Source organism: Anomaloglossus baeobatrachus, chromosome 5, assembly GCF_048569485.1.
Source record: "Anomaloglossus baeobatrachus isolate aAnoBae1 chromosome 5, aAnoBae1.hap1, whole genome shotgun sequence".
NCBI lineage: Eukaryota > Metazoa > Chordata > Amphibia > Anura > Aromobatidae > Anomaloglossus > Anomaloglossus baeobatrachus.
This window is the reverse complement of record NC_134357.1, coordinates 517,826,951-517,846,450: the sequence shown is the minus strand read 5'-3', so window position 1 is coordinate 517,846,450 and position 19,500 is coordinate 517,826,951. Positions and strand designations below refer to the sequence as shown.

Sequence of the window (19,500 nt, the reverse complement as noted above, 5' to 3'; positions counted from 1 at the left end):
GCGGGCGAATCTCTCGATGTTCCGGTCCGTGGCATCACGGAGCAATGTTCCCTGCGGCAGAGATAGAACTGTATGCGAGGCCAGGCGGGAGACCGGAGGGTCGACCACTGGTGAGCCCGCCCATTCCTTCCTGAGATCCTCGGGGAAGGGATAGTGTAAATCAATCGACTTACCGTTGTTGAACGTCCTGTCCGGTTGCGGTCTGTGCTTGCGTAAGATCTCAGCGAACTCTGGATGATCGCAGAAATACCTGTGAACACGTTTAAGTCGTTTGAAAGATACCTGTGAGCTCTGGGTGGTTGCAGAGTCCGGCTGTAGCTTCAGCGTCGTATACACCGCGTCGACCAGGCTGTCCACCATACGCCTGACATCGGCTGCCTGATCCGAATCCAGAAGGGAGGCTGCATCCAACTCTTCCCCTGAATCATTAGACGGTCTCGGAGACGAGTGGCACTCGGGCCTTGGAGGGGAGAGTGACCTCTGGGAGGAATTGGAAGACGAGACCGTGCGGGTCCGCTTCCTCGCTCCAGTAGTCGGGTCTGGGTCAGACCGACTGTCGTACTGTGACGGCTGGACCTGCGGGGCCTGGCTGAGCGTAGGGAGCGACTGCAAAGCCTTCGCGATGGTCAGAGACGCCCTCGACAGGGAATCCACTGACTGGGAGAAAGAAGTCAGCCACTCCGGGGGAGGGAGCGCATTGGGGCTCGGTGCGTCCTGTACTGCTGCAGTAGCGAGTGGGATGGGGGTGTCGGCGGCGTCTGGGGCAATCTGCGTGGGCTGTGGGTCAGGGACGCAAGCTGCGCAGAGGGGGGTAGCCTGGCCTTGGGAGAATTTTTCGTTGCAGGATGAGCACGCAAAAATGCATTATGAAAGGGACCTGTTTGGATCGGGAAGACTAGAGGTGGTGTCACACACAGCGACGACGACGACAACGACGTCGCTGCTACGTCACCATTTTCTGTGACGTTGCAGCGACGTCCCGTCGCTGTCGCTGTGTGTGACATCCAGCAACGAGCTGGCCCCTGCTGTGAGGTCGTTGCTCGTTGCTGAATGTACTGCTTCATTTTTTCGTCGTCACTCTCCCGCTGTGAAGCACACATCGCTGTGTGTGACAGCGAGAGAGCGACGAAATGAAGCGAGCAGGGAGCAGGAGCCGGCGTCTGGCAGCTGCGGAAAGCTGTAACCACTGTAAACATCGGGTAACCAAGGGAAGACCTTTCCCTGGTTACCCGATATTTACCTTCGTTACCAGCCTCCGCCGCTCTTGCTGCTAGTGCCGGCTCCTGCTCTGTGCACATGTAGCTGCAGTACGCATCGGGTAATTAACCCTATGTGTACTGTAGCTAGGAGAGCAAGGAGCCAGTGCTAAGCAGTGTGTGCGGCTCCCTGCTCTCTGCACTGTGGCATGTAGCTGCAGTACACATCGGGTTAATTAACCCGATGTGTACTGTAGCTAGGAGAGCAAGGAGCCAGCGCTAAGCAGTGTGCGCGGCTCCCTGCTCTCTGCACATGTAGCGACGTTATGATCGCTCCTGCGTCGCTGTGTTTGACAGCTAAGCAGCGATCATAAGAGCGACTTACAAGGTCGCTGTTACGTCACAGAAAATGGTGACGTAACAGCGATGTCGTTGTCGCTATGTGTGAACCCAGCTTTAGAGTTAGGCATGGCTGCTCAGGGGGCTCCTACTAGAGACACTAGGGAGGAGACAGGAGATAGGAAGGAAAAAAGTGGGGAGAAAAAAAGTGTAAGAAAAGTTGCTGGTCCTAATCAGAAACAGCACTCACCCAGGCCTGTGTCCTCCCCGGGTCAGCAGTAGGCTCAGTAGCCGGGGGCAGCCACCGGAAAATAGATGCTGCTGCTCAGTGGCCTGCCTGTGCTGAGGTGGGCTGTTTGCAAGAAAACGCGGGCTTTTGCCTCTTTTTTTTTTTTTTACTGAGGGGGCGTGCTAGGGATGAGATCTGCTGTTGCTGGGCAGAAAAGGCGGCGGGCGGGCCAGGAAGACGCGCGCGCGCAAACGGGGGTCGGAGCGCTCCGGCCTAAGGTAGGCCCGAAGCCGGGGACTAAATTTGTGAGCGGCGACCGCCGGGAGCGCAGCGATGCGCGCGGAGCAGAGCTTACCTGCGTCCCTGCGCGGTGTCCAGATCCCTGGGTCCCATCCTGGCTGCTGCGGCCCCCGGTGAGTGCAGGCTGCTGCTGGCAAGTGCCAGGGGAGGGCTGCTGGGGGGCTGTGGGGGAGACTGCAGAACGCTCCTGTACTGCAGTGTGTGATCTTTTGCCTGGGCCCAGTGAATCAGGGAAGAACGCTGGGGGAGGCCTGGTGCTGTGAGCGCTCCTGCGCTTGTGATGATCATCCAGTGCAGAGCATCCTCGCCGTCTCCACCCTAAACACCCCTTGGGACGGTACCATAAGGGTCGACGGGGAGTGAGCCCATAAACAATAAACGTGTGGGGACCCCAAGCAGCCCCTGGAGTACCATGGGGCCGGAGGGGGATAGGGGCTGGCATCTCGAGCCTCAAGGAACCCTGGGAACGATACCCCGTAGGGAAAGAGCAGGCGAGGGTATTCTCTGATGCAGGGCCTTTAACCCTGCAGAGGAGATAAAAAACGTAAAAAAGATGAGGAGGCTGAGCGGCGCCGTATAGGATGAAAAAACGGAAAAAAGAAATAGCCTAGGCTGAGGTTGGCCCACAGAGATATGGGCCCACATCAGTCTCCTACGACACTAAGCAAAAAACTGACATAGTTCCGCCTCCGGCTCGGGGTGTACACTGCCAGGGAGGAGCTAACTCTTTTTTTTAACCAATCAGTTTTTATTAAAGATTTCCATAACAGAAACAGATTAAACATAAGAATACAGAAAGAAAAATAAGAGAATATTAGCCACTTCAAATTCCGTAGGTGGGCCGCTACCCTTGGTACAATCTACATAATACATTACTGACAAGAATGTATTTCCACCCGTGTTTTGATAGATTATCTGTGACTATACCATATTCATAGGTTACTGTTTGTCACCTTTTACTTCCAAAGGGCTAGACCCGCCTGTCTATATGAAGAACCTTACTAGAAAAGTGGTCAAGATATAGAGTGAGTAGATAGTAGAATAGAAAGAGAGGGGAGAAGGAAAAGGAAGGGACTTATACAAGGGGTTGCGGGAGGGAGGTAAGACGGGGGTTGTTTATGCACTGTCAATAGAACAGGCTCCTGAATGCAGGGGACTCCTTGAACAGTATCCACGGCTGCCATAGTTTGGTAAACTTCTCATTTGTGCCCGATACCCAAGAGGAGAGTTCCTCCATGTGACAAAGATGCGTTAACTCTGTCAGCCATTCCCCTATTCCGGGGGTCACTGTGGTCCTCCAGTGTCGTGGAATGACTGCTCTGGCCGCAATCAAAAAGAACCGCAACAGGCGCTTCTTTTGGCATCCCAGTGAACCGGGTAAAATAGACAGTAGGGCGATCTTAATGGAAGGAGTTACGCTTTCTCCTGCCATTTGGTTGTAGGTCGCAAACACCTGAGTCCAAAAGTTGGATAGTTTGTTACAACCCCACCAAATGTGTGGCAGCGTACCTTTGTGTGAGCCACAGCGCCAACACTCCTCCGGGACCATAGGGAAGGCTCTATGGAGGTTGACCGGGCATTGATACCATCTTGCCAGTAGCTTAAAGCTCTTTTCCTGGGCATTGCATGCTACTGAGATCTTGTGGGAGAACACATACGCCTTTCGTTTTTCGTCCTCAGTAAGGCTGAAACCTAATTCCGATTCCCATCTTCCAATGTAACTGGGGTCCACAGAATAGAGGTTCCTGTTCATCATATTGCAAATGAGGGAGATCTGGTGCGTCGGAGGCAAACTCTGCAGGAATAAGTGTTCAAATGGGGTGGATGTATCCGGGGAGGGGGGCCTCTTCCCACCCAGCCAGGATCGCACAAAGGAGTGAAGTTGTATGTATTCGAGCCACCTCAATCTCAATCCGGGGAACGCGGCCTGAAAGTCTTCAAAAGGGGGCAAGTCTCTGCCCTGTAATATCTGCCCCAGTCTAATATCCAAACTTCGTTGCCAGCCCAGAAATCTCTCCACCGTACACCCCGGAGGGAAGCCCGGATTGCCGAACAAAGGCATCAGAGGAGTGGGCGAGCCAATCAGGCCGCTTTTCAGCTTTGTGGCCTCCCATACCTCCAGTGTCGCCCTGAGCAAAATCCCATCAGGCTCCACCTGTCTCCTCACATCCTCCAACTCTTTGAGCTAACTCTTTTTATGTTCACTTAGTGTCAGCCTCCTAGTCACAGCAGCATACACCCATGGTCCTGTGTCCCCCAATGAAAGCGATAGAGAAAAGAAAATTGTGATCCAGACAACATCAAGTATCTATGATGAGCTTTATCCTGTCATCTACACCAGGTATAAATGAAAACCATTTTAATGCAAAATTTGTCCAAATATCATAGAGCATCACTCCAAAACTTTAGCTTACAACACTATCCCACAATGTTAATCATAGGATACCCGGAGTGCAAACCTGCACAATAAAAAGCAATAGACATGTTTTAGGATAAAACCCAAAACTTTATTAAATATATGCTTACAAATTCATATTAAAATTTAAACAGAGGAACACACCACGGAAGGACGGCTATTATACCCCACCAAAACCATAGGTATTACATTAATTTATTAAAGCTCAGTTCATGCAAAAGACCTATTATTCATGTGAATGTCATTAATTCAAAGAGGCACGGTGCGGTAACCTGTCAATGTAAATACTGATATATCACTGCAACATGATTATTACAGCTCTATCTATTACCGTGCGTCTCTTAAATGAATTATCAAGAGATCAACCAGCTATCATAATTAATTTAATTGTCGATCTTATATCACTCTATAGCTTCAATATTTGATATATCACAATTTAGACTGCATGAAATAATCGCAACATGTCCCTCCAATCTCAAGTAAGCTGCTTGGATTAAGACATAAAACCAATCGCTCATCTTTTATGACAATGCACGGAGATACGATCATCTCTATAATAGTAGCGTACTTTCTAAAAAGCCTCCATACCACTGAATGGAGTATTGATCGTGTGTTACATAAATAGATACACGGGACAAATATATCAAAAAATTTCAGTATCTTACTACTAAATTTTGATTATAATAATATAGAATTATTAGCATTATTGTTGAAAACACACTATGAAGAAAAAGACATGGATCGCACATCCCAAAAATACAATGATCTAAAGCCGCTAGGCAAAAAATTAAATAGAACATGAGGTTCTTTTGTTACCATTCTGATCAGATTGTATTAAGCCCACTGCCACGTCACGGCAAACCTCTTGAGTGGGTCCCTAACCTGACCTTTTTGTGCGGCACTGTGCACTGACCACCGCCGCAGCGACAAAGCGCCAGCAGGGCGGGCGACCTGGTGCCTCACAGCACCCATGCTGCAAGGCGAAGCCTGTCGCTGCGGCGGTGGTCAGTGCACAGTGCCGCACAAAAAGGTCAGGTTAGGGACCCACTCAAGAGGTTTGCCGTGACGTGGCAGTGGGCTTAATACAATCTGATCAGAATGGTAAGAAAAAACCTCATGTTCTATTTAATTTTTTGCCTAGCGGCTTTAGATCATTGTATTTTTGGGATGTGTGATCCATGTCTTTTTCTTCATAGTGTGTTATACAACATTCTATCCCCCTCTTTTTTTGCTTGGATCTGCACTCTCCCCATTTGGCACAGGTGATTTTAATCAGCAGGAGACTGCAAGAGGGGTCAGCCTTCTTTTTGCTCCCAGTCCACATATGGGAGCCAGTGGGAGGTGAGTGTACAGCTCCTCTCACTGTGTGCTGGTGCTGTGTGGTGGCTGCTGTTGTGGTGGTGTCGTGTCGGTGGGGCAGCGCGGCCTGGAGCCTTGGGGGCTTTGCCTTGCAGCATGGGTGCTGTGAGGCACCAGGTCGCCCGCCCTACTGGCGCTTTGTCGCTGCGGCGGTGGTCAGTGCACAGTGCCGCACAAAAAGGTCAGGTTAGGGACCCACTCAAGAGGTTTGCCGTGACGTGGGCAGTGGGCTTAATACAATCTGATCAGAATGGTAACAAAAGAACCTCATGTTCTATTTAATTTTTTGCCTAGCGGCTTTAGATCATTGTATTTTTAGGATGTGCGATCCATGTCTTTTTCTTCATAGTGTGTTATTATTGTTGAAAATATCTATATAGAGTCAGTCCTAGCTCCATGCATTGATAATTAACAATCATAAGTTAAATTTCTTTGGCACCAAGAATCTCCCAAAAAAAGGTCGCACATTCAATAAGTGTCTTGAATTTTATCTGCTGCGTGAATGCTGAACATGGCCCCGTTTGGTTTAGCTGAAAAATCGCAACATTAACGCAACAGATCAATTAGGCTCTGTATACATTAACCTGCCGGTATCGGACACCCAGACAATCAGTATATATAAGATGCATGGAAAATCGGATATAACACTGCATATGCTACAACTCATTATAGTATAACAAAATCCTTGTTAAGGAATCTGCACAAAAACTGCGGTATACAACAGCTTGTTGTGTAAATCTATTTATCCAACAGCTTTATCCGTATTATCTGCAAAGGTTCAAATCTCGACTTTCCATGCATTTGGTAGACAGCGTGTATAGCTCTCATAACACCTGTTACTAAATGTCCATGACACAGCAGGCTCGCCTTTACTATTAATTAATCAGTGCTTTTATGCCACCAACTATAGATCTAAAATTATTAGCCAAACTGGGAAATTATCGAGTGCAATGATGTCCAAATATATCCAAAGGACTTCCGATCACAAAGATAGCGAGGGTGATTAGATCAGCATGAACAATAAATCATCTTTTTACTATACCTTGGCACAGGGCTGACCGTCCTTCAACCTGACGTACGTTTCGCAAACGCTTCTTCAAAAGGAGGATATTTTCAACAATAATGCTAATAATTCTATATTATTATAATCAAAATTTAGTAGTAAGATACTGATATTTTTTGATATATTTGTCCCGTGTATCTATTTATTTAACACACGATCAATACTCCATTCAGTGGTATGGAGGCTTTTTAGAAAGTACGCTACTATTATAGAGATGATCGTATCTCCGTGCATTGTCATAAAAGATGAGCGATTGGTTTTATGTCTTAATCCGAGCAGCTTACTTGAGATTGGAGGAACATGTTGCGATTATTTCATGCAGTCTAAATTGTGATATATCAAATATTGAAGCTATAGAGTGATATAAGATCGACAATCAAATTAATTATGATAGCTGGTTGGTCTCTTGATAATTCATTTAAGAGACGCACGGTAAAAGATAGAGCTGTAATAATCATGTTGCAGTGATATATCAGTATTTACATTGATAGGTAACCGCACCGTGCCTCTTTGAATTAATGACATTCAAATGAATGTCTTTTGCATGAACTGAGCTTTAATAAATTAATGTAATACCTATGGTTTTGGTGGGGTATAATAGCCATCCTTCCGTGGTGTGTTTCTCTGTTTAAATTTTAATATGAATTTGTAAGCATATATTTAATAAAGTTTTGGGTTTTATCCTAAAACATGTCTATTGCTTTTTATTGTGCAGGTTTGCACTCCGGGTATCCTATGATTAACATTGTGGGATAGTGTTGTAAGTAATAAATAAAAACCAGACTGAATGGATGCTAAATTAGACAGCCTCATCTAGTGGCACATTGAATCTCCTTTGGTCTGCAGAACCTCAGTAATTTATCAGTGACATTATCTATTCCACTAAGTAATGAAGTAGTTATGCAGAAATATTGGCCCATGAAAACAAGATAGCAATGTTGATGGCAGACAGGAAGAGTACATGGATTCATGTTGCTTTGGCCAAATTCTGACCATCCTATTAGCATGGAAATCTAGATTCATCTGACCAAACAAGTGATGGAAAAAGAGTGCTAAAATTCTAACAGAAAATTTTCATTTCCTGTTTACTGTATTTTTTTCTCCATCACAAGACTAAAGGGTGCTTTACACGCTGCGACATCGCTAGCGTTTGCTAGCGATGTCGCGAGCGATAGCACCCGCCCCCGTCGTTCGTGCGACATTTGGTGATCGCTGCTATACACAAGAAGAGGAAAGATATACCAAAAAATGGGATCACCAACACAATGTTAGAATCATAGAAAAATATTTTTATTATTTATTACTGAAAAAAATTGTGTGGACAGATCACGGCCCCAGGGAAAACAAGGGCACACATACAAACAGTTAAAAACATTTAAAAGCCAGAAATGGCATGGTTCCCCAACACGCCAACCTCCAATAATTGGATACAAAAGTATATAAAGTACCTCTAGTATTAAACAACTGACCCTCTATACAATAAAGTTGGTACAAAAAGACCCACTGGTGTATAAATAAATTGCTTCACAGAATGGGAAGGGGGGGTTAATGCGATAAATATAGATCACAGATAACACCACACATGTCATACAGTCATTTAAGACAAAATATGCATAAATAAATCTGTAAACCCCACGCCGGGTACCCGCAATATTAGATAGAAATGTGGACGTCCACAAATGTATCTGATATATGACATGAAGCAAAAGATATTACATGTATCAAGCCTGGGGTAACTCAAGTGTAAATACAGACAACTGGGTCATCCAATTCATAGCAAAAACTTGTTAGTAGTTATGCCATGAACGATAGCAAGTTAGGGCAACGACCCCAGATACTAGTGCAGGATCAACAGCTCACGCTAGGGAGATGCAGAATCAAGGCAAGAATAAAGAAGCCTGCAAGATGACATACTCACACCCAGCACAGCGCAATAATACCAAGGGGAGGGAAAGAGGAGGTACAGGGAGAGGAGGCAGGAGGCGTGCGACCCCACGCGTATCGCCACTGGCGTGTGGCTTCCTCAGGGGAGAGAGAGTATACAGTGAGTGTCATAGAGTGCCCTATATAAATGAAAAAACACTTAGAAAGTAATTACTCCCCACCCCTGTGTCATAGAACGCTAGCGATGGCGGCCGCCATCTTGGATCAGTCATATTGTCTACAAAGGCCTGCCCTAGCATCTCACTGCGCATGCGCTGGTATACCCAGCGCTACTCAGGTTTCCACATGCTTCCCCGGCTGGGGTAGTTTATGTTCCTGGACTGTCATCACCCTCTTTTTGCCATACTTAGGCTCCGGTGTTTTCCAATTTATTCTGTATGATCTCTCTGATGTCATATAGTTGTTGATATGACCACAAATGTCTCTTTTTGAAAAGCTTCTGACTCTTTCTATATGGCCCCCATCGCACTGTAATGTGTGGATTAACCCTCTATGCATTATGGGTGTATTGGCCATTATCCTATATCCTGAGACTCAGGTATGAATCATGTTCATTATGATCTAACTGCTTGTAATCTGTGCCTCTAAGGGGTTAAATTTATTTTACTCCCTTATCTATGTCTGTGCTCATGATTCTGTCAAACCTGCCTTGCTTAGTATTATAAGTATATGCGTGTAAGCTACAGTTCTGATAAGTTTCTGATTTTTTTCTATATGGCCCCCATTTCACTGTAATGTGTGGATCAACCCTCCATGCATTATGGACATATTGGCCATCATCATGTATTTTGAGATCCAGGTACGAATCCTGTACATTATGATCCAACTGCCTGTAATCTGTGCCTTTAAAGGGTTACATTTATTTTACCCCCTTATCTATGTCTGCGCTCATGACTTTGTCAAACCTGCTATGCTTGGTACTATATATGCATATAAGCGCTCGTTTGAATATGAATATATGTCTAAAATTTGCTAAAACTGCCTCTCAATACTGCAGCGTTCAGCACCTGCGCTATGGCTTGTGCTTACACTACTACTGTTCAGGTCTAATTCACAGAAGCAGCTACTCTGTCTGAGTAGTGCTGGGTATACCCGCGCATGCGCAGTTAGATGCTAGGGCAGGCCTTTGTAGACAATATGACTGATCCAAGATGGCGGCCGCCATCGCTAGCGTTCTATGACACAGGGGTGGGGAGTAATCACTTTCTAAGTGTTTTTTCATTTATATAGGGCACTCTATGACACTCACTGTATACTCTCTCTCCCCTGAGGAAGCCACACGCCAGTGGCAATATGCGTGGGGTCGCACGCTTCCTGTCTCCTCTCCCTGTACCACCTCTTTCCCTCCCCTTGGTATTATTGTGCCGTGCTGGGTGTGAGTATGTCATCTTGCAGGTTTCTTTATTCTTGCCTTGATTCTGCATCTCCCTAGCGTGAGCTGTTGATCCTGCACTGGTATCTGGGGTCGTTGCCCTAACTTGCTATCGTTCATGGAATCATGAATGGATAAGAAAGTCGGGTTTAACACTGCGCTAAAACCATGAAGCCAAACGATGTGATGAATTCTTTGCTATATTTTCTTTATTTAGGCCAAGTCTACGCGTTTCAAAGGCACGTCCGCCTTCTTCATCAGGACAGAGGAAAAAGTAGGATTTTTGTGTACTCACCGTAAAATCTCTTTCTCTTAGTCTTCATTGGGGGACACAGGACCATGGGTTATGCTGCTGTCACTAGGAGGCTGACACTAAGTAAACAGAAAAAGTTAGCTCCTCCCCAGCAGTATAACCCCTGAGCCGGAGGCGGGCTCAATCAGTTTAGTGCACAAGCAGTAGGAGGAGAGCCAAACAATCCTGGATAAAAACAAGGTAAAAAACTATGACGAACAGTCGTGTGACCAGTGACCTGGGAATGTGGGCACTGGGGAAACAGGCATGTCATATATAACGAAAAACACAAGCAGGGTGGGTGCTGTGTCCCCCAATGAAGACTAAGAGAAAGAGATTTTACGGTGAGTACACAAAAATCCTACTTTCTCTGTCGTTTCATTGGGGGACACAGGACCATGGGACGTCCAAAAGCAGTCCCTGGGTGGGAAGAAAACCATCACCGGAGATAGGAAGGAAGTCGCTTCCCCTTGCCGGGCTGACCCGGACCTACAAGCGCCTACGTTGTTACAGGTGTGCCACTGCCACCCGCAAACCTTGCACCAAGACTGGCCTCTGCCGAAGCTTGAGTGAGAACCTGTTAGAAACTAGCAAAGGTACGCCGACTAGATCGGGTGGTGGACCAGAGGACCTGGTTGACCGACGTCCGGAGCCCAATCGTGCAAGGGTGCCCCTTGCTCGGTAGACCGCGGCGGAAGTCCGACCTTCATGCGATAGTCTTCACATATGGAGGAAAGGATCCATGTGATATTCAGGCCCTTTGCGCCGGCCTATGCTTCTTGGGAAAGGGCGGAAGGATGGACTGACAGTCGGTGTAACCGACAAAAAAATGGTGTCCTGCCGACACGAAAGACTGAGGGCTCGTACCAGCCCTAGAACGAACTATGCCTCTTTCAGGCTGAGAGGGGAGCCTAGAACCGACAAAAACGAAGCCTAAAGACCTCTTCTGGAAGGAAAGCCGAGGTGTCTCGGACAGAAACGAAGGGTTCTGGCTGGAACCCCCCCCTTATCCTGCTGGCGGAGCGGAAAAAGGGGGAGAAAAGACTACGAGAGGGCTGTCCGCCCTGATGCCGTCGATAACAAACAGATGGCCACAAGGAACCCACCTATCAAAACAGGTGGGAGCAGGGAAAAAAGGGGTACCTTGAGCAAACTCATCACTGGATTATGGTCCCACTTTTCTAGTGAACGATGAAAAACGCCGAGCCAGATGGACGTTTCTCTGAGCGAAGGCCCTGATTGACGGAAAGTGAAAAGTCTCTGAAGATGCGGTCCTCACACCACCGGGGGAGCTCTTTCCACGTGGAAATAAATCTTCGAGGGAACTGGATTCCATGCCCTCCTCAATGTCTGCCATCATCTTGTTCACAGACCTGACCGAGCCAGCACCCGGGATCCACTGGTGAGGCCATGGAACCTGGGACTCCTGAGTCCTGGTAGACTAGAGGGGCCCCGACACGGAAGAATCTGGCGGTCTGGAAGGAGCCACGGGGCATCTGCGAGGAGATGAGTAAGTTATGCGAAGCTATGCTCGCCTGGGCCACTCCCGAGCTATCGCCTGCCTAGGTCCTTCTTGAGAACCCTCGAGAACATGGAACGCAGCGGGAAGATGCACGAGAGCCTGAACAAGCAACACGACCGGGCTTGGGCGTCGTCCTCTAGTCCAGAGCAGGTGGCGTACTCGACGCACCATGGACTTGAGAGTTGGATCGGAAGGCCAAAAAGTCACGACTGTAGGGCTTCCTTCGCCAGAGATCTGGCTGTTGATATCCCTGTTGGAGTCCTTTACCTACGCGAGACCTATCGTACCGCGGAAATCGGCCGCCCAAACGTCCACGCTCGGGATGTGCTGCCGAGATTGGCGAATGAAAGAGCCCGTCCCAGAGCAAGAACCTCTTGGCCTCTTCACTTGCCATGAAGCTCTTTGCGTCTTCCTGGTGGAAGATGCGCATCACTGCTGTGGCATGGTCCGACTGGAACCTGACTGGACAATACAACCCAGAGAAGAAATTGTAACCGGGCTAACCGAATGGCTCCGAGTCCGGAATGCTGAAGGGGAGACGACACTCCAGGGGTGTCCCTCGGGACCGTGCCGAGGAATGGTGTGGTAGCATACTCTAGTACGGGAGACTGGTGACGGTTGATAACAAGCTCCAGAGGAGGAAAGGGAATCTTCCCAGGGATGATTGGGAAGATTGGTCATCTAGGAGGAAATTGGCCGGTCACCCTCGAAGACGGAGCCTTCCTGTCCCCGCTCTTCAGTGTGTTCCGTTGGAGAGTCCGGGATGAAATCTGGTATGTGCACCATCGCTAACACCGCCACAGGCTGTCGAGGACTCGCATAGCAAAAAACCGAAGGGAAAAAACGGGAGCGGGAGGCAAAGAGCCGCAGGACCCTATGCCAGGAGGGAAACTGCTCCTGCGTGAGGAGTAGCAACCCTTGAACGGCTCGAATACCGTGCCTGAGGAGTGATGGACCGGGCCGGGTCTGGGAGGACTCCTTCCTGTAGCTCAGCTACCCTAGTAGCGAAAAGTGATGATGATGGTCTAAACCTCAAGGCGAGGGTACTTGAAGGGAGACTCTGGGTCTCCCGGTCGTTCCTGGGCAGAGAGAGCCTGGGAATGCGTAGGGATCGTGATCCCTGCAAGCACTCTTAGAAAGCTGGGACGGTCCGCAGCCACGCAAAGCGGAGATGGCTGTTGTAGGGATAAAGGTTTCCTGACGAACCTAACGTGAGGGAACGAGTCCTGGTGCATCAGAGCCGATGCCGGGAAAGGGATGTACCCTTCCCTTACGTAGCCAGTCTACCCTGACGTAGCCTAGGGGATAAACTGGACTCGCCTATCTCCGAAAGGGCGATCCCGAGAGCCGGAAAGGAAGTCAGCGACTTCCTAGACGTCGAATCTGCGTTCCTGATCCCGAGTCAGAGCTCTCGACGGGTAGGTACCCTGATGTTAGAGGCTCAGGCCGTGTAGCGGGGAGACACCAGATTTTGTAAAGAGAGTACTCACAGAAGCTGATAACCAGTCCTGGATCGGCATAGGTGGAGCGCGGACCTCTGCGTAGAGTGACCGTGGAGGCCCTGCGGAGCGTCACGATAGGGACGAGAAGCCAGGAGGAACCCAGGCGGGTGAAGTACAGGGTAGCGTGCCCCTTCATCACGGAGCCCTCTACGAGAAGGGGTAAGACAATATAAGGGACTTACCGCTGGTAAAAATTGTGTCCGAGGAATATCCGTGCTCACGCAGTCACACGGCGAACTGGATGTCCACTGAAAACCCGCAGGGGCCCGCACCTTCCTGTCTGCAAGGTGCCATGCCCCCTCTCTCCAGAGCCCTCTGGGGGAATGATAATGACAATAACACGACTTACCGCAGGTAAACGCCGTGTCTGGTTGTTGTCTGTGATCACTCAGCGACTCCAGTGTGGTCTGCCCATTCTCACCGAGACCCCTTTTTGTAGAAGGGAATAAAGACGATGACTAGACTTACCGCTGGTAAACTTCGTGTATGGCAGTTGACTGTGAGCACGCGGTAACTCAGCAAGCTCTGGATGTCGTCTGAGCAGGGTCCGCTCCAAATGACGTAAGGGGGACCTGCGTGCATGGAGATAAGGGGGCTGTCCGTAGCCTTACGGCCTGACTCACCAATTCCAGCAGGCCTTTAGACATGCGCCAAAACATCCAGGTCCTGCTCGGAGTCCAGCAGAGGTGGAAAGCCTGGGCCATCACCCGAGAGGTCGGAAGACTGCCGGAGAAAAAGCAGTCTGGACCTGGGGAATAAGGTGGAAAACAGGGGGGCCACAAAAGACGAGACCTGTCGGGTCCGCTTCTAGCATAGGAAAGGTCCCTGGTACGAGACTCACCTCCCCAAGGGGATTGCGCTAGACCTATGGAAGGTATAACCGAGTATTGGCCGGGGACGCAGCGCATGCGCGCGAAGCCGAGGGCCGGCGGCGAGGGGATCTATGACCTGAGACAGGGCATTAACCCGCCGGAGGGGACTAAACTAAAAACTGGAGCTGGGAGCGCGATATAAAAAAGGTGAAGCAAAACAAGTGCCCGAAAGTACTGTAGGAGTTAAGGTGCAAAACACTCATGTATGTAAAATTTTTAATAAAAATCGACCTAAAATAAAAAATATCCACTAAGAAAAGTGTGTTTTAGTCTCTCCCCCGGAAAAATAAGGTGACGCTGAGGCCTCAGTAAACCCAGACTAGTAGTCTGGAATAAATTCCCATTCTCTTTTTTTTTTTTTTTTTTTTTTTCTCTTTCTCTCTTTATTTAAAATGGACGCTGTGAGCGGGAAAAAAAATATCCCCCACCCCCCAAGTGATGCCTGGAGCACGGCCGAGGGCGGGAACGGAGAGGCCGGCGTCCAATAGCGCCGTGCGGGAGGCGGGCCTGGGGACGCCGAGGACAGGGCCGAAGCCGGGGACTAAATTTTGGAGGTGCCGGGGCGGACAGAGGCCGCGCCGGTGGACCCGGCCGCAGCGGCGGCGGAGAGGATCCTCGGCGCGCTGTGCGGGATGCGGCCTGGGCACGCCGAGGACGGGGCCCAAGCAGAGGCACCGTCGCGGGCAGAGGCTGCGCCGGCGGACCCGGCCGCAGGCGGCGGCGGGGAGGATCCTCGGCGCGCCGTGCGGGATGCGGCCTGGGCACGCCGAGGACGGGGCCTGGGGGACCGAGGACAGTGGCCGAGCGGAGGTGCCATTGCGGACAGATGCAGCGCCGGCGGAGCCAACCTCAGGAGGCGCTGTTAAAAGGTACAGGGGCAGCGCCGGCGGACCCGGCCGCAAGCGGCGGCGGCGCAGCAGCGATGCGGGGCCGCCCGACCTCGGAGCCGGCAGGGAGCTCCACGGACGCAGCGGGGGGGTCCGGCGAGTAGGCCCAGACCGGGGCCTCAATTTCTGCAGCCGTCCGAGGGGGGGGGAAGGTAGGGGTCCTACCTGATCCGCGGCGCGCTGTCCAGTGTGCAGGCTGAGACTCTGCACATGCTCCTGTGTGCTCCGCTCAGCGAAGGAATGGCTGCGGGCACCTGGAAGCAGGCTGAAGAAGGCAGGGAGTTGGACGCCATTGGGGTGGAAGCCCCTAAATGTAGCAGCGTTGCGGGCCCCATCCAAAAACTCCAGATGCGCTGCGGAGGTCCAGTCCCTGCTGTATGCCCCTTGCGACCCTTTGGGGTGGTACCGCAGGGTGAATAGGGGTGCCCAGAAAAATTCAGCCCCGCGTGCCAACCGGGGAGTGGTACCGTGGAATTGGACGGGGGAGAGGGCCCGACAACTCAAGCCTCTGCGACCCAGGGGAGTGGTACCCACACGGGCTGCGAGAGCTGAGGTAGAGAAAAGATACCTGCAGAAAAAGAAAATTACCACAGATGAGAGCGACGAGCGTCGCCGAGAAAAAATGAAAAAAATAACGCAAAAAATCAAGTGGCTGAAGGGGGCCCAGACGGCCCACATCAGCCTCCTACGACACTAAGCAAAAAACTGATTGAGCCCGCCTCCGGCTCAGGGGTTATACTGCTGGGGAGGAGCTAACTTTTTCTGTTTACTTAGTGTCAGCCTCCTAGTGACAGCAGCATAACCCATGGTCCTGTGTCCCCCAATGAAACGACAGAGAAAACAACATGAACGTTGCTATCGTTCATGGCATAACTACTAACAAGTTTTTGCTATGAATTGGATGACCCATATGTCTGTATTTACACTTGAGTTACCCCAGGCTTGATACATGTAATATCTTTTGCTTCATGTCATATATCAGCTACATTTGTGGACGTCCACATTTCTATCTAATATTGCGGGTACCCGGTGTGGGGTTTACAGATTTATTTATGCATATTTTGTCTTAAATGACTGTATGACATGTGTGGTGTTATCTGTGATCTATATTTACCGCATTAACCCCCCCTTCCCATTCTGTGAAGCAATTTATTTATACACCAGTGGGTCTTTTTGTACCAACTTTATTGTATAGAGGGTCAGTTGTTTAATACTAGAGGTACTTTATATACTTTTGTATCCAATTATTGGAGGTTGGCGTGTTGGGGAACTATGCCATTTCTGGCTTTTAAATGTTTTTAACCGTTTGTATGTGTGCCCTTGTTTTCCCTGGGGCCGTAATCTGTCCACAAAATTTTTTCAGCAATAAATAATACAAATATTTTTCTATGATTCTAACATTGTGTTGGTGATCCCATTTTTTGGTATATCTTTCCTCTTCTTGTGTATGGTTACTTTTATATATCAGGAGATCCCAACAGGTGGTGCCCTTTCATTGTACATGTTGCTGCTGTAGCGAACATTATTGCTACGGCAGCATCACATGCACATACCTTTTCAGCGACGTCGCTGTGACCGCTGAACAATCCCTCCTTCAAGGGGGAGGTGCGTTCGGTGTCATAGCGACATCACTGCGGCGTCACTAAGCAGCTGCCCAATAGCAGAGGAGGGGCGGAGATGAGCGGCTGGAACATGCCACCCACCTTCCTCATTGCCGGTGGACGCAGGTGAGGAGATGTTCGTCGTTCCTGCGGTGTCACACATACCGATGTGTGACGCCGCAGGAGCGACGAACAACCAGCGGCATGCACCACCAACGATATTATGAAAAGGAGCGACGTGTCAACGATCAATGATTTTTGACGTTTTTGAGATCGTTGCACATCGTTCCTTGGTGTCACATGCTGCGATGTCGCTACCGGCGCCGGATGTGCGTCACTAACGACGTGACCCCGACGATATATCGGTAGCGATGTCGCAGAGTGTAAAACACCCTTAAGTATAGATCTTGATACTACTACATGTAAAAACTCCAATTTTAAAAACTGACCATATATGATTTAGCACCAATGAACATGCCTTGTCAAAGTCATTCAGATCACTCAATTTTTCTACTTTAATGAAAACTCACACTGAAACTAGTCATCTAATTTTATGCTGCACGCTAAGCTGATGAGTCTAATTTTCATAATGAAAAGCTACATCCATAAAAAGGCCGGTATCTCTAATAAATTGTTCATTCTGTATATAATACAGGCCAGAGCACAAGACCTTCACAGCCGTCTACACATCATAGTGGAGATTTCATATCACCTTCTCTCCATCTACCTGATGATCCTGAGGAACATTGAGATTTTCTTGTTTACAGTCCTGTGGAAGAAGAGGATGGGGACATCTCTCTGGTGTTGTTTTCTCACTGGACAGAACTGGAGGAAACACATACAGAGACTGAATTCATTCTTTACATACAGATAATTATAGGTTGTGTGTATTTAGTCCTGTCTATTACCTGGTGATGTGAGGGGCAGAGGATTCTCCATCATGACCTCCTTGTACAGATCTTTGTGTCCTTCTACATACTCCCACTCCTCCTTGGAGAAATAGACGGTGACATCCTGACACCTTATAGGAACCTGACACATACAATGATACCGTCATCCCCCGATCCCTTCATAGCGTTACTGTATAATGTCCCAGCATTCCCAGCAGTGTCACCTCTCCAGTCAGCAGCTCAATCATCTTGTAGGTGAGTTCTAGAATCTTTTGGTCATTGATGTCCTCATGTACCAGTGGGTGAGGTGGAGGTCCTGGGATTGCACTCAGGGGTCCTCTCCATCCATCAGACACAGGGGCCTGACATTGCACACTACAGGTCTTCTCCACTACTGTGTAATCCTGGTTATGGAGAAACATATTAATCAATCTCACTACAGACATATCCAGAGTCCTCACCTCTTCAGTTCTATCCATCTGTTATTCCCATAGATAAGAATGATGTAACGTGACGTCATCAGAATCTCTCACCTTTCCAGTAAGCCGGAAGAGTATCTCAAGGGTGAGGTGTAATATCCTCTCCATCATCTTGTCTCTGTCTCTATCCATCCTTGATTGGTCAATAAGGAAAATTGTCTTATATAGAAGATCTGAGAGGATCCGATATTGTACGGAACTGAATGGAAAGAATATGAGCCGCTGTAATATCATAAAAATAAGATGTAATAATACAATTACTGGATATAAAAAAGGGAAGCATCCAGGAGCTACAAAGTGTAGAAGTTATGTTCTGTTTTCTTGAAAGGATTGACTAGTACTGCTTAGGCTAAGATCACATTTCTGTTGTTTTGCATCAGTCATATGACTGATGCGCTGTACAACGGATGACAAAGAACAGAATTTCTTTGTCGGACTACGTTGTGTGCGGGGGGCATAGCGCGAGGGGGCGGAGTTCGGGGTGGGTGGAGCTGAGCGGGGCCGTGGGTGGGGGTGTGTGTGTGTGTGTGTGTGTGTACGTACATGCTGAGTGCGGGAGGGGTCAGAGCCGAGCGGGGAAGTGTCAGGCTCCCTGCACAGCCAGGGTAAATATCGGGTATAAGAAAAGCACTTTTTGCTTGGTTACCCGATATTTATCTTGGTTACTAGCATACACCGCTTAGCGCTGGCTCCCTGCACCCGTAACCAGTGTAAATATTGGGTAACTAACCAAAGCGCATTGCTTGGTTACCCGATGTGTATCCTGGTTACGGGTGCAGGGAGCCAGAGAGCGCATGCGCAGCAAAATCCTACGGATTGCGCTGCTCAAAAACCGTTACAGGCTGCGTTGCTCCCGCCCGGCGGTCAGTTAAAAAACGACTTACCGCGACGCAGCGGATGCAACGCAGCATCATCAGTTGCAATCCGTTACTAATAGAAGTCTATGGGGAAAAACTGGATTCCTGCAAAATATTTTGCAGAATACCGTAATTCCTCAAGGCGACGGATTGTGACTGATGCAAAACAACGGAAGTGTGAACTTAGCCTTAGGCCACTAGTTGGCTGTAGCAATTTCATGTCATCTGGACCAACAGGCTGGCAGTTTTGGAACAGGTGTTGTGAGGTATCTGTACTTGAATATTACTATTTAGCATATTTTACAGCATTCAGAGGTTGTTTTATTCATATTTATCTACTGATAAAAAACTATATATTTTAGACCACACACTGTAAGGCT

General features: G+C 48.8%; 1 protein-coding gene across 1 annotated transcript in view; it reads right to left on the bottom strand.

Moving 5' to 3' along the window:
* The window catches only part of LOC142312869 (uncharacterized), a 288,408-nt gene that overhangs the window by 11,797 nt on the left and 257,111 nt on the right, over positions 1-19,500 (bottom strand). The window contains 4 exon segments of the mRNA XM_075351855.1: positions 17,622-17,719; positions 17,803-17,926; positions 18,009-18,188; positions 18,318-18,523. Of these exon segments, the coding sequence (XP_075207970.1) occupies positions 17,622-17,719; positions 17,803-17,926; positions 18,009-18,188; positions 18,318-18,523 (608 nt within the window).